The following is a 13464-nucleotide window of genomic DNA, read 5'->3' as shown; positions in this document are numbered from 1 at the left end:
TCAAAAAACAGAAACTAACCATGCATACACCACAGTGTACAATTTACTTTAAGAGCCAGACTGTTCCCAGGAATATCAAACAAACTTTGAGTTTAACAAGCGCAACCTGCTTTGAGTTTCATGGAAAAAATTACTGAACTATTACAGTGCTTTGTGAACATACATATTTTAATTTAATTCAATTTAATAGGGGTACTGGTTCCTACCTCCATGGTAAGGCCTACTGAACTTGGTATAATGAGCAAGCTGCCCAGCAAGAACTATCCTCAAGGCAACAATCTTTCATCCATATACTCTATTTTGACAACCCAACTACAACCTGCCCGAGGTCACCAAACATGCTGTTGCCATGGAGACTGACCACATCAAAGGCATTCCTGCTCAGTTAACAGGAAGCTGATAAATGTCACCCACTTGGGGAGGGGGGTTCAAGCTCTTGAAGTGTCCAGACACTAAGTCAGTGCTCTAGGAACACCAAAGTCCAATTTAAACATGAGGGGGGGAGAACCACCCAACCCTCACCCTCCCATGAGTGCCCTTGTCATTTCCCAAGAGCCTTCTCAACATCATCACACTGTTCTAAAAATCTAAGGGAGGAGTTGAAATTTCATGACAGATGTATCCTGTTTTCCCTTCACCATTTTTTTTAAAGTTTCCTCAATATTTCTTCCAAATATCAGTGAATTCTGAAAAAAAAAATTGCTATTTTACTTTCAATCCCAAAGAGAATTTTAATTTGCATAAATATGTATCATTAAACAAAAGAAAACACTCTCAAGCTTGAAAACATTATTTTTCCCAAAAGGATAAAATAAAATGCCAAATTTGTCTTTCATTTGATGAAGTAGTAGAAAGACTTAAATATTCAAAGCTAGTTCATACTTCCTAAGATCTGATACAGGTGTCTAGAAGAGGTGTGAGAAAATGCTGCCTTCCTGTACCGCCCCTTTAACATTCCAACCACAAAATATCAAAACCAACCTTTTTTAGGGAGATTTTAGCACGATTACTCATGCTTCCCTGACCAAAACCCAACATCTCACAAAGTTCCTGGTGGAGCAAATACTTTACATAGTCTGCAAAGCACAGACAACAGGAATGGATGTCTGACTTGGCTGACCATGACTCAGCATGTACAAATCCTGGAATCAGATACCACCCAGCAAGCTCATGCACCTGTGAAACCTGGGCCCTGTAGTGGGGTAGTGACTGCCTGGCAAGGGTGCAAGCTGCCTACCAGAGAGGTAAACAGGGTTATAAATTATGCCAGGAGGGCTGTCTTCCAAAAACTCCAAGTTATCCCACCAAAGTGCTGATTCATACATACACATATTGAACTTCCTCTTACATTTTGCCACGTGGAAGTGTTACTGCTGAAATCATTTGATTACTGTTTGTCAATAACTAATCAGTTTGAAAACCATTTAAGGCCAATGAATTACCCTATTTACATATGTTAAAGAAAAGAAAACACTAAAAGCAAATTTTAAACACATTTATCAGAAGCCCTGGTGGGGGGATGCTTTTTGGAATTTTCCTCAATTTATGAAGATTTTTTTTCTCTCAATTTTTGAAAGATTTCCTGAATTGTTTATTATTTATTAAAACTTGATTGCATATTTCTTTCAAAACACCTGCTAAAGAAAGTTCTCTTTTGGAGTGAAGAAGGGAGGGGAAAACACCACACAGTCCCCAGCTGAAAAGATCAATTCCATTGTACATGGGACACTGTACAGAAGGTACAAGATACAAAATGCAGTCATTCCATATTGATAATGACTCACTCCAGGCAGCCAGCATTTGTCAAATTGAAAACCAGAGACCTAAGATTTTTTTACATCCACAGTGTCGCAGGAGGAACTCAATGACTTAATATTCCTCATAATCAGCTGATCAGCATTCTTGTGACAACAGACTGTTAAAATAACTCCTGACGACATCACACTAAATCTTGCTCGTGTCCCTGAGACTACACAATGTAAATGAAAAATTGTAGGGTTTTTGTTGCCTTTCCAATATATTTCAGCAGATTTACATGTACTCATCAGTACTTTTGATTCTCCATACATTTACACCAAAATAATTTCATTTCATCTCCACCCCAGACTGCACCACTGAACACCTTTAGTGACCCCCATACAATTAAAGTTTTATTGTTCGGGTATTTCATTGTATTGATCTTACATTGTTTTGAAGCATCACAGTAAAATGAGGTAGACAGGGTCACTTGCATTTTATTGATGTACATGTACCCTCAAATGACTGAAGTAAGTTTTACAAGCTCTCAACTTTATGAGATATTTGTGTATATTAGGCTAGTGAAAATACAGTGTAATGCAGCCCCATTTAATTAAATCATTATTTAGTGTTGAGTCAAACCAACAACTTGAAAAAATACCCTCTTTATTCTGGATGTTGACACATAATGGTCAATCAGCATCTGTAGGTTTTGCACTAGCTCTGTTAATATTTGTGGAGAGATGTTCTGCACAGACAAGCATGCAAATGCGTGTATCATGGACAAGGATTCTAAGACATCTAAACTGTTTGTTTGCTACTTCTGTAGTGCTTGCATACAGCCAGGCCATATAAATGTAGCGGAGAAATTACAGAAAGCTAGTGTGCAAAATCATATTGGACTCGGAAGATTTAGCACCATTGGGGTCAATGTACTGGTCATTCTGTCATAGCAATGAAAGTAAGACGGACAAAAAAGGACAGATGTAGTAGCACCTCCCCACCACCGCGGGGGGAAAAAAAAATTTGTTATCTCTGGCAGACAAGTAACGAACAGGAAACAACAAGTGATTGGTCACAAAGCCAAAACCGAACTACCTGGGCAGTGGTCAAGCAGTCTTGACCAGTTCTTGACCGTAAACCGAAAGATGATCACTGACCAGATCCTCCCACACTCCGATGTCAACGACCCGGTAGAAGGAAGGAGACCAATAGGTGTCTGGCGGTCAGGGTTCAATTACTGGGTTCAATTAGGTGGAAAGTAAACAGGCTGTTGTGACAAGTGATACTGGAGAAAAGGGAAGGGGCATTGCTTGGCGCTTATTAGGTACCTGTACATGTACCAGTGGTGTGTCCAGGTTGAGGGTGGATGGGGGAGACAAAATGGGTACATTTTTCTTGACAATTACTGTGCATTTTTTTAATCCATGAAGCAATCATCACCACCACTCCACCCCAAAAAAGAAAGCAAGACAGGTGGTAGTAGTTCTGAAGACTTTCAATTCCTAAAAAGAAAAAGGATCAGAGGCAAAGTCTACAACTACACTGTTTTTCTGCCATACACTTCACAGGATTTTTTTAAAGCAAAATAAATATCCCAGTGCAGTATTCCACACCAAAGAGTCTATTTAGAGCAAAGAAATGTCTATGGGTACTTGTTTCACTTCACTTTTCTGTATGTCACGTTATTAAATTAACAAAAGGTGTTATCACGAACACAGAGGACTGCACGATGGTGCAGTGGTGCTGATGTAAAATTACACCAGAAACAGATTTAATAATATGCAGGCTGCTGTGCTGAGCTTTTGTACAATTCCCAAAAGCGTCAACTTCATGAGGAAATCTTTATATGGGTCCAAGGTGAGACACACAGACCAAAATTGACATCTGTTTTCCTGACCTGGCCAGCTTATTTATTTTCCACAACACATGAAGTTCACACAGACAAAAGAATGGTGTATGGAACCACTTTCCATTTACATGTAGCTGAGATGGCATGCTTGACATGGATGTAGGAAGGGGGGCCCCAGGGGGCCAGTGGCCCCCCCAAAAAATATAGTGGGGGGCCGGGCCCCCCTTATAGAGTTCTATAATTTGCATTCTCAGAGGGGAAGTTTTTGAGTGGATAGTTTTTGTAGCAGTGTGTGATAATTTTACTTAGATCACATTGGAAATTGGAAATTTTAATATTCACTTTCAATCAGGATCTTTCAATTCCTGCCCCTTCCGTGCCCAGTAACAACGACGAGTCCCACGGCATTTCACGCAGTACGCAAACAAGCCGCATCACAGGCTGTGTTAATGTCCAAAAGAGGTTTCCAGAGCTCACGGCACAGTCTATTTTCTCGGTGACTCCACGTATTTCCAATGGAGCAAAGCCATAGACCTAACTCTAATTAAACAACAGATTAAGGCAAAGTAAGATCGTGTTCAGTATGACTGCTCATTTTGGGGCTTTCCTCAAGTAAATAAAAGTTTTACTGGAACATATCCCCATATTATTTTAAAGTTAAAGATTTAAAGCTCGTGCATGGCATCAAGTTTGTGATGTCATCTGAGGCAAAGCTTTAACATCGCAGCTGGTTTGTGCACAAAAATTAAAGGATGCTTTTCTTAATAGGAAAACTCCACTAATGAGTGTTCAGACTTTCCAATACTGATTTTAAGGTGACCGTCATCATCCCCATCGGCAAATGTGGGTTCTTGAGTTTATGTTTCATGCGTCCGTGAGACACTCTTCCTCTTACAAGTTTACCAAACATCACCTTCATAATGTGCAGTTTAAGATATGTCATTTTTGAAAATTTAATTATTACATCAGATCTTACAATAATCAACTTATCTTTTTTTAACCTATCAAACATGGATTTGAAAGGCTGAAATTTCAACATACCGATTGCTCAAATGATATTTCAGTGAGGTTTATGCATCATGCAGTACAGAGCACAAAACCTTACACAAATTTGCCGACCCCACACCATACAGGTTTCACGCTACGTGCTCACAATCACATGCATTGGACTCCTCACAAAGATACATGTATTTCATTATCTGGTCCCCCCAGTAGAATCACACGTGCCTGCTTGAGACACAAAGTTTCGTCAAGACTATTTCAATTCTTATGCCATAACAAGTCCAGGGGAAACACATACCACTTGTAACAATGCATAACTGTCAATGAAGTACTAAAACTCGCCGAAATGCCTTCTGAAATCTACCTTTTCAGCAGAAGTTGCAATGTGATGCTGTCTTGAAAAATTATTGCAGTTGGTAAAATTTAAATTGTAGTTTCCCTCGTACACACAAAGTTACAGTGCATACTTGATATTGATTAAGAAAGGGTTATATGTACAAAGTAACTTGCTGTAACACATTTGTGAATGGAGAACAGTTGATACATGTACTAAGTCTGTTTCGCATCAACACCACACATTTTAGAGCCTAGCAAATTTCAAATCTAGGAAGTTTTGTCCCACTTATTTCTCAAAATGATGGGTCTGACCACATGCTTTTTTTGACTTCAATCTTTTTCAAAATAGTAAATCAGTAGCTTTTTCTGACAGTGAAAACTGTGGTTAATGAAGTCATACTGAAAAAAAAAATTGTGGCCTTGCAGTTTTAACAATCCCTTTAAAGTGCACCCTCGTGGGTATTTCCTAGTTGAACTGCTTAAACAAGGAATGACCCATGGATGCAACTGATGTCAGAGATTCACGTAAGCAGAGCCAGTATGATGCAAATGACCTGTATAAAAGATGAGCCCACTGAGAACCCGCCCTCGCCAGGGGGGTAGAACACTGTTGGCTTGAATGTCACCCGAGGTCTGTGCATTTGCAGCGGACGTGACCGTTTGTTCAGGAGTAAACCAACACATGTTCCTGCACTTTTGAAGGTACTGACAAGCAATGATGCACCCATACTCCTTGTTCAAAAATGCACTCTCTCCAGAGAAGTTAATGAGGATTTTACCCCAAGATGTCAATTGTCATTTGTTACTTTCTGTACCTCAGAAATCAAAACAATATGGCGTCTGGCTCACTAGCACCTCCCGAATGCAGATATTGAAAAATGGAAAGAATCACCAATACAATCCTGAAATGCACAGATAACCAAATCCCTTGATCTTCTCTGGGCGGCCTGTGCATGTACACATGTACAAAAAACAACATCTTTGTCTAGCGATGATCCAAGCCTTTTTCAGCAAGCTTCACTTACCTTTTTGCTGTCATCTTTGGGTGTTTTCTCCTTGGTGAGTGTTCCAAATATGCTTGGCTGAAAGAAAGAAAAAGGCACAGGCCAATGTACGTTATGATACTGTGATTAAAGAAAGTAAGAAAATGTTACATGTACTGACAAGAGAATCAAGTGATCTTCTCTGTCAGCCCGGGATTTCTTGGCAAGTTGAAGAAAGGATCCAAACTATGAGTTTTTATGACCTGCCTTCAAGGACCTGGACTTCAGTGGAGCTCTGGTGATGAGAAGCCTTAACATGGAACGAGACTGAATCACAAGTTATTTAAAACGAAAGTAAATGGATGTAACCTGGGGGCTAACTTGGTCAGGAAGTGCACTCATTTAAAAGAGCATTCGATTCTGACTCAAATTTACTTTGAAAGAATGTAAGCGCACACACACACACGATCGTCAAAGCCCATTCAGTAACGGATGCTTGCATCTTCGTGTCAAGCATGTACATGCGATTTTGAATGAACTGCTTACATTCAAATGAAGTCTTGTCTGCTTCGTTGGGCTTGTGGGAGATAACTGTGATGTGTGCATACTGCAAGTACATGCAAATGTGTTTTTTTGGCAATCGTGGACGTTCCTATTGTCCTCTTTTGTTCATACTTCAACTTTTTTGGAAGGCGTACATGTTTGGCAATCGTGGACGTATCGGTCATTAATTCTTTTGTTTAACGTCCACGATTGTTTGGGAACATCAGTGCATGTATATTCCTAAAAATCAGGAAAATATGAATGTTGATCATCTAGAAATCATTTGTCTATACACATACGCACACAAGGGCAGATCCAGAACCATTTTTTTTTGAGGAGGGGAGGCAAAATTATGGGGGGACCTAAAAAATTTGAATTATTATGTAGCCTTTTATGGCCCTTCTGAGGGTGAGGCTGCATTCTGTGGATTTTCACATGCTTTTGGAAGGAAGGACAATGAAAGACATGAACGTATCGTGTTTCATTGTTTCTTAAAAGAGGTCGACTTGGGGGGGGCCTTGCATGCTCAGATCCCATGCTTGCCTGGCAAGCACAAATTGCTTTGCTAAGCTGATCGTGAAAAAAAAAACTCCATGCTAATAACAGAGCCATCATATTAGGCTCCACTGTCTGGCTCCATCCTGCAAAGGCTTCCCTACATTTCTTGTGGCTTTGGGATAATGACTGGTAGCTAACCTTGAGTGGAAAACCATACACACGAATGTAAACTTCATTTCAAGTCTATACTAACCCTCACCATGCCAATGCAAACAGACCTGAAAGCCTGATTCCCTTCAGTGCATATCGTCATCATTATCACAAACCGAAACAAAAATATTAAGTGTAGACACTGCATGAAAACTGTATAATAAAATATTTTCGTTTTGCGAACTGGGCACGTGGGTGTGCGTTTACACCGCAAACACCGACGCATACCGGTAACAGAATGGTTTGACTTTCACTAACTTGACACACAAGAACGTGACAGACCTTTCAAAAAAAGACACTTTAAATTATTTGACAACAATTTACTCCACCCATAAAGATGTTATAAAGATGATTAAACCAAAAGCCATTTAACTTGCGAATTTTGGGAAAAAGCTTCACTTGGTGAAAACGTGAAAACAAAAATAGATTGAGTGCACACATTCAGTGCATGCATACAGTTCATGGAAACCAGAATTACCCGGATCTATAGATTTTGTTAGGGAGGAATGACACTCGACACTGGAGTAACCATTGAGTGTCTGTTCATAGAGTCAGCAATGGATACGTGTATGTTTGTCCACAGCAATCCCTACCACAGTACAGGCCATCATGAAGCTCCTGCCAAAATCACAGGACTATACATTCTTTCAGAGCCAGACGCCATCCCAGTCAAGCATCCTGCATACATATATATATATATATGGGCACAACTGTAATGTATACACACCATTCCCCTGGTTTTGTGCCCTCCATTTGCAAGAGTCAGGCACACCACATGAGCCTGACATGATTTAAAAAAAATAAAATATTAAAAACTTGGCCATAACCCTGGTATTCCTGAAGCTCAGTATTCTCCAACATGTACATGTACCTTTGGCAATTCTCCAATTCCAAACAGATTTGCACGTATCAAGAGCTTCTCCGGTAAACCGTTGCTTCCATGGACACCAGTGATTTTCCTGACTGGACCGTTCTTTGGTGCCAAGACCACATCATGGAGGAGAGAGTACGCCATTCTTACATTCTAACATTTGGTCATCATCAGACACTCGCCTGCAATTATCTAATGTAACTGATCTCCAACCCAGAACGATATTTGACTTTTTGGTATATCAATAGCTTCCTGGTGCAGGTTAGTGCCGTCAATGACCACATGCCAATTTGGTTTTTTGATAAAAGTGAAATTAAAACTGATCAATAATACAATCCTAAACAACTCTTGACATCTAGGCTGAAAACTTAAATGCAAACCCCACCAGATGGTCAAACCTTTCTGTCAAACCTTGTTTCTTCTTGACAGAAAATGTACCAAACTTTATCCAAATTTGGTTGCATTTCTTTTGACAACAGCATGCATGTATTGAATTTCTTTCTCTTATTTTCATAGGCTACAAGTGATATAACTGATATATACAAAGCTGCACTAAGTACATGTATGCCAAAAAAAAATTGTTATCGCTAGTTGACAAGAGATCATAAGAGCATCTCTTAATGTTTCCATCAATGGCCTGTCATCTATGAATAAAGACTACATGTAGATGTCATTCACTTGAGCAGTGGTAAAATGAAAGACCACATGTTGCTTGGACATAATCCATGCCAAATTAATATACATGTAGATTAACAATGCAGGCTTCACAAATGAAAAAAAAGTAAAAGCAAGTGGTAGTACACTCAATAATGGGTTCCAAATGATATGTTTCCCGAGAAAAGATTTTTTTTTAAAAGAACTTTTCGTGACCTACGGGCACTGTGTCTACCTTGTGAATATGCTACAAACAGTGTTACTTGAAAAACTGATAATTTATTGATGGTGCTGCCACTTCACACAGCATCTCCAAAGGAACTGCTGCGGAAACAAATAGTCCTTTCCAACAGGAAGGTGTCGCACTTTCCATCGTAAAATGTCTAGATCAAATGTAGCATTTGTGGATGGTCCCAGTCCCTAATTATGCACGACCCACTTCCAAAGGCAAAGCTTCCTCTTTGGTTTGACTGCGTGCAATTGGAGAATGCACCTGCAGACCGAAGTTTTTCTCCAACTCAGATGACCATGGCAACGGTTGTTATGTATGGATCATTCTATAAATTTGGGCTTCACTTGTTTTTTTTTTATAATGTCCATGTTAGATCAGTTGAACAATTCTGTGAGTTTAGGACACATTCTTTGATTTCCAAGAGTGATTAAGCACCCGAAACGCAAATTACCTGACAAACAAATAACAACAGTTGGAAGGCAATTTCAATGATATTTCCAGGTCAAAGGTCGGGTGTAACAGGAACCTAAAACATCACATTTTTGGACCTCAGATTGACAGAATGACCCGTCCAATGATCGCATCATTATCATGCAGTTTTGGTAAGAGAAAGTGTCAACTACATGTACATGTCAGTTACCTAATGGATACTTTCAATCTTTCAATAATTGGTTTCAGTCAAACACACATTTTATTTTTCTAACAATGGCCATGCATTACTGGCTCATCTAATGTACAATCATGTTGACATGGCATGATTAAAAAAAGGTTTTTCCAGAATTTTAACACTGTTTTAAGAAAGGCCAATAAACCGAAAGTAATTCATAAAATGCCTACAGTATATCAACTTGATATTTAAACCACCCATGGACCATATACATGTACATGTATTAGTTCAATTAGACCCCTATCCCCCAAAAAAGGATTTGTAGTGAATATCGGTACATGTATATACGGCATATGTGCATTAGACAAACAATGGTTTTATCTAACACAAAAAGTCTAATGTCAAATCTGTCACCTTTTCCAACAGAGAAGTGCATACAGACTGGATCTCAAAGCAAGCTGTTACAGTACCTCAAAAATTCTAAGTTCCTGTAAGCAAGCAAGGTTTTATCAATATGGACGGGGGGGGCTTATTTGACAAACTGCATTCAGTGCTTGGATGAGATCTTCTTAGCCATAAGAAACACAGATTAGCTTTGAAAGAAATGAGTGCTTTTCAAAATCTGTATCAAAAGCAACAGAGGGAAAAACACAGTGGGAACATTTGTAGCAGAAAGCAGACCAACCGTGCAACAAACGATCTGATTGGCTGAATCTGGTTCAACATGCAAATGAATTTACAGATCTGTACATGTAAACCAATAAGGATGACTTGGATATGGGTAATTCCAGAAATTAGGGGTCCAAAAGTGTGACATTTTCGTGTCCCTGTTACATCTGACCTCAGTTATTTGACATGGAAATATTAACGGTTCCAATTTCAAACTACATGTATTACTATTTGTTTGGCAGGTAATTTGCATTAATTCATCACTCTCGGAAATTACAAAAAGGTGTTCTGAACTTACAGGGACACAAAAAAAATTGACCCCTTTCTGGAATTACCCATATGTCCCTCCAGACATTTTCAATGTACAGTGCAAATTTCCTTGACAATCTTGTAACTGAAGCAGGGCACAATAAAATGCAAAATGCTGTTCTTGGGAAACACCAGCAGAAATGAATTTTATTCAGCTTATTTTCAAAGGCAGATAATATTTCAATACATCGGTACCATTGGCATTGCGTTTTATAGAAGACTTACTGTGATAATGCAGCATGAAATTATGTAAAATTGAACCAAGGGTACAATGTTTCCCACCCAAAGAAAAGGAGGACGCAATGCAACAAGAAAGGGAATATTTATAATTAATTCACCTCTTCCTTATTCTCTCCACTGACGTTCACACCTGAGCTGGTCAAACTGCCTTCGTGTTGTTTCAGCTTATCCCCGCTGACGTGATTATCTTTCAACTCAGTTGATCCAGGCTTCCTCCTGACCTCAGACACGTAGGACTCTTCAATGCAGATTGTCCAGCCTTTGCGATTTGGAGCCTTCATGGGCTGACCTCTGGCTTCTTCACTTTGATGTGGATTTGGAGATGATGGTTGTACTCCTTTCCCATGTTGAGAGGGGGGCTGTGATAGGAGCAGGCAAGGTCTCTCACGAAGCACACTTTGCTCTTTTATTGGCATATTAGAATCATGGAGTTTGAAGTCATTTCTTCTGAGGCCATGATCTTTGAACTTGCAGCTCTGCCCCTTAGACAGGGCTCCAGGTATAGGCAACTGGCTAGTGACAGCTTCACTGACCTTGAGATCACCATTCCGATGGTCCAACCTGTGCCCTTTGACATGAACTCTGACCTCCCTAGCAGGCTCCATGTGCTCCTCCACAGGTTCCCGGGCTTGGAAGTCCTCTCTGGCCGTTTTCACGAAAAGTGATTTCCAGAGATCGGCAGGAGTGCCAGAATTCTCCCAGAGGAACAGGAAGGAGTAGAAGATGAGAATCCAGATGAGCCCGCACGTCAGGAGAAACGCCCTCCACATGCCATGGAGAGCCGTTTGCAAGGACTTCAGCACAGAGGGCAGGGCAAATGACGTTGGATTCATTATAGGGCGCCGGGTGATCAGCAAGGCTTGGCCGCTGATGCATGCAAAGCCAACTCAGAGGGTTCTTCAATTTCACCGTTCGCTACTCGCCGATCAATCACAACATGAGCACGAATTCTGCAGCGACCCTTGGATATTGGCAGCCACCAAGTGATGATTGAGCGGGGAATCCCTCAAGTGGCACTCATCAAGAAACAACTCGTAGCATTGGAAATCAACAAGTTCAAGATAAAGATATTTACAAGATATTGATTTCCAAACTGATGAATAAATCAGTGACAATATCCCGATGTGACCAAACATTCAACCAGCTAGGACACACACAATATCCTTTGACACCAATGATTGGAATCCGAATAAGTCACTTATGGAGCCAACCTCCCAAAACAGTTTTTTCAACGAGGACAGACTACCGGTACCAATGCAGCCACATCAGAGTCAAAGTACCTCACATGTTCAGGGGTATGCCCGCACTGGTTTCGTATCTTTTATTTGCCCATACTTCTGGGAAATGGGCTTAGGTCACAGGATTTAATTCCTACACTATGCCAATGACCTATGCTGTGTCGTCACCCAAACAAAGCCAGCCCACTTGGGTTTCACACCAAAAAAAACACTAAACTTTACAACAGATTTCTTTTTTATCTGCACAACAGATGTCAACCCAAGCCTTCAAGCAGAGGTAGACATCCTTTCTTCTTTTATGTATCCACTCAGAAAACTTCTGCAGATCAACGCAGGATGTGAATGGGGCACAAACACAGAGTAAAAATATCAGCATCAATTATAATTTGAGCCTTGCCGCATACAGATACATGAAGTAGCCTGCCAGGTTTGCAAAGAAGCAAGTCAGCCATTAAACGCTGTTTGCCCAAGAGAATTATATTTGTGACCGCATCACCGGTGAAAATGCATCATTCAACGGGGCAACACCAAACTGACATACATGTAAGTACCACATAAAGGTATCAGTCATTCTGCAAGTTTTCAATTTCTCCAGCAAGACAAAGAGAGCATCCCAGAATGGATCAGTTTCGGGAACCTGACCTGTGACCCTGTGGAAGGTCTCGGCTGAGTTCACGTGGAACCAGTGAGTCATCAAAACCTTCTCGGAAGTGATATGGGGATGGAATTCAAGATGATAAGGCGAAGAGCTCGGGTGACGAATTTGGGATCACATATCTGGAGACGTGAGGTAATGCCAGTGACTTGTCATTCAGATGACACACACACACTCGTCTCAGATTTTCTCACTACAAAATATTCTTTTTCTTCTGTGAATAGAGAAAATGCTGAAAGCAGATCATGGAAGCATCCCAAAATGCACCTGGCTTGGTTGAATCTGGCAAACTAAATAAAAAAATCACTTATGTAGTTCATTTGAATGCTATCCGCTGAAGTCCGTTTTGAATTCATCTGCAAATGCAAAGTCCTGATTAACTTCCCCGTTGAGTTACCATCAGATGCCAGAATGAAAAAAAAATTATTAGTAGGTGCAATTTTTGCAGTGGGCGGTCGTCATTTGCACAATAACATTTTCAGTAATGTCATCCAGTTTTCCTTCACTAAAGACTTGGTGGTTCATTCAAATGATCGCAATCAATACCAACTGAGCAGCAGCCCTTTAATATGCCAGCAGACAATATCAAGCCCCTTTCTTGAAAGGATATCTGCATCTGACTTGAACAAGGTCCCCTTCTCTGGTTTCACCTTCCAGAACAGAATGGCAATTTGTCAACTCTATACCTTCTTTGCAGTGGGTATCACTCAAATGTCTGGAAAGACGTTTCATCAACCACTGAAACGCTCGCCGAATCTACTTTTGAGTCGCGACAGAGGCAGTGAAATTTGCAATTTGGTGGCACGTGCACTTTGATGTTGGCCTCCG

General features: G+C 40.3%; 1 protein-coding gene across 6 annotated transcripts in view; it reads right to left on the bottom strand.

Moving 5' to 3' along the window:
• LOC110973316 (ras-GEF domain-containing family member 1B-like) overlaps positions 1-13464 on the bottom strand; it is a 104723-nt gene that overhangs the window by 60046 nt on the left and 31213 nt on the right. For 3 of the 6 annotated variants that reach the window (XM_087130008.1, XM_087130009.1, XM_087130011.1), the window contains one exon: positions 5953-6009. In XM_087130008.1, the coding sequence (XP_086986134.1) occupies positions 5953-6009 (57 nt within the window). Of the gene's footprint in view, positions 1-5952; positions 6010-8032; positions 8207-10841; positions 13257-13464 lie in introns of those variants that run through there. The other 3 variants (XM_022224022.2, XM_087130007.1, XM_087130010.1) reach the window with 3 other exon arrangements.

This window comes from Acanthaster planci, linkage group LG19 (genome assembly GCF_054643075.1).
Source record: "Acanthaster planci isolate LZ-2023a linkage group LG19, COTS_SCS, whole genome shotgun sequence".
Classification (NCBI taxonomy): domain Eukaryota; kingdom Metazoa; phylum Echinodermata; class Asteroidea; order Valvatida; family Acanthasteridae; genus Acanthaster; species Acanthaster planci.
Note: the sequence above shows the minus strand (reverse complement) of the source record. Positions and strands in the feature narration are given on the sequence as shown.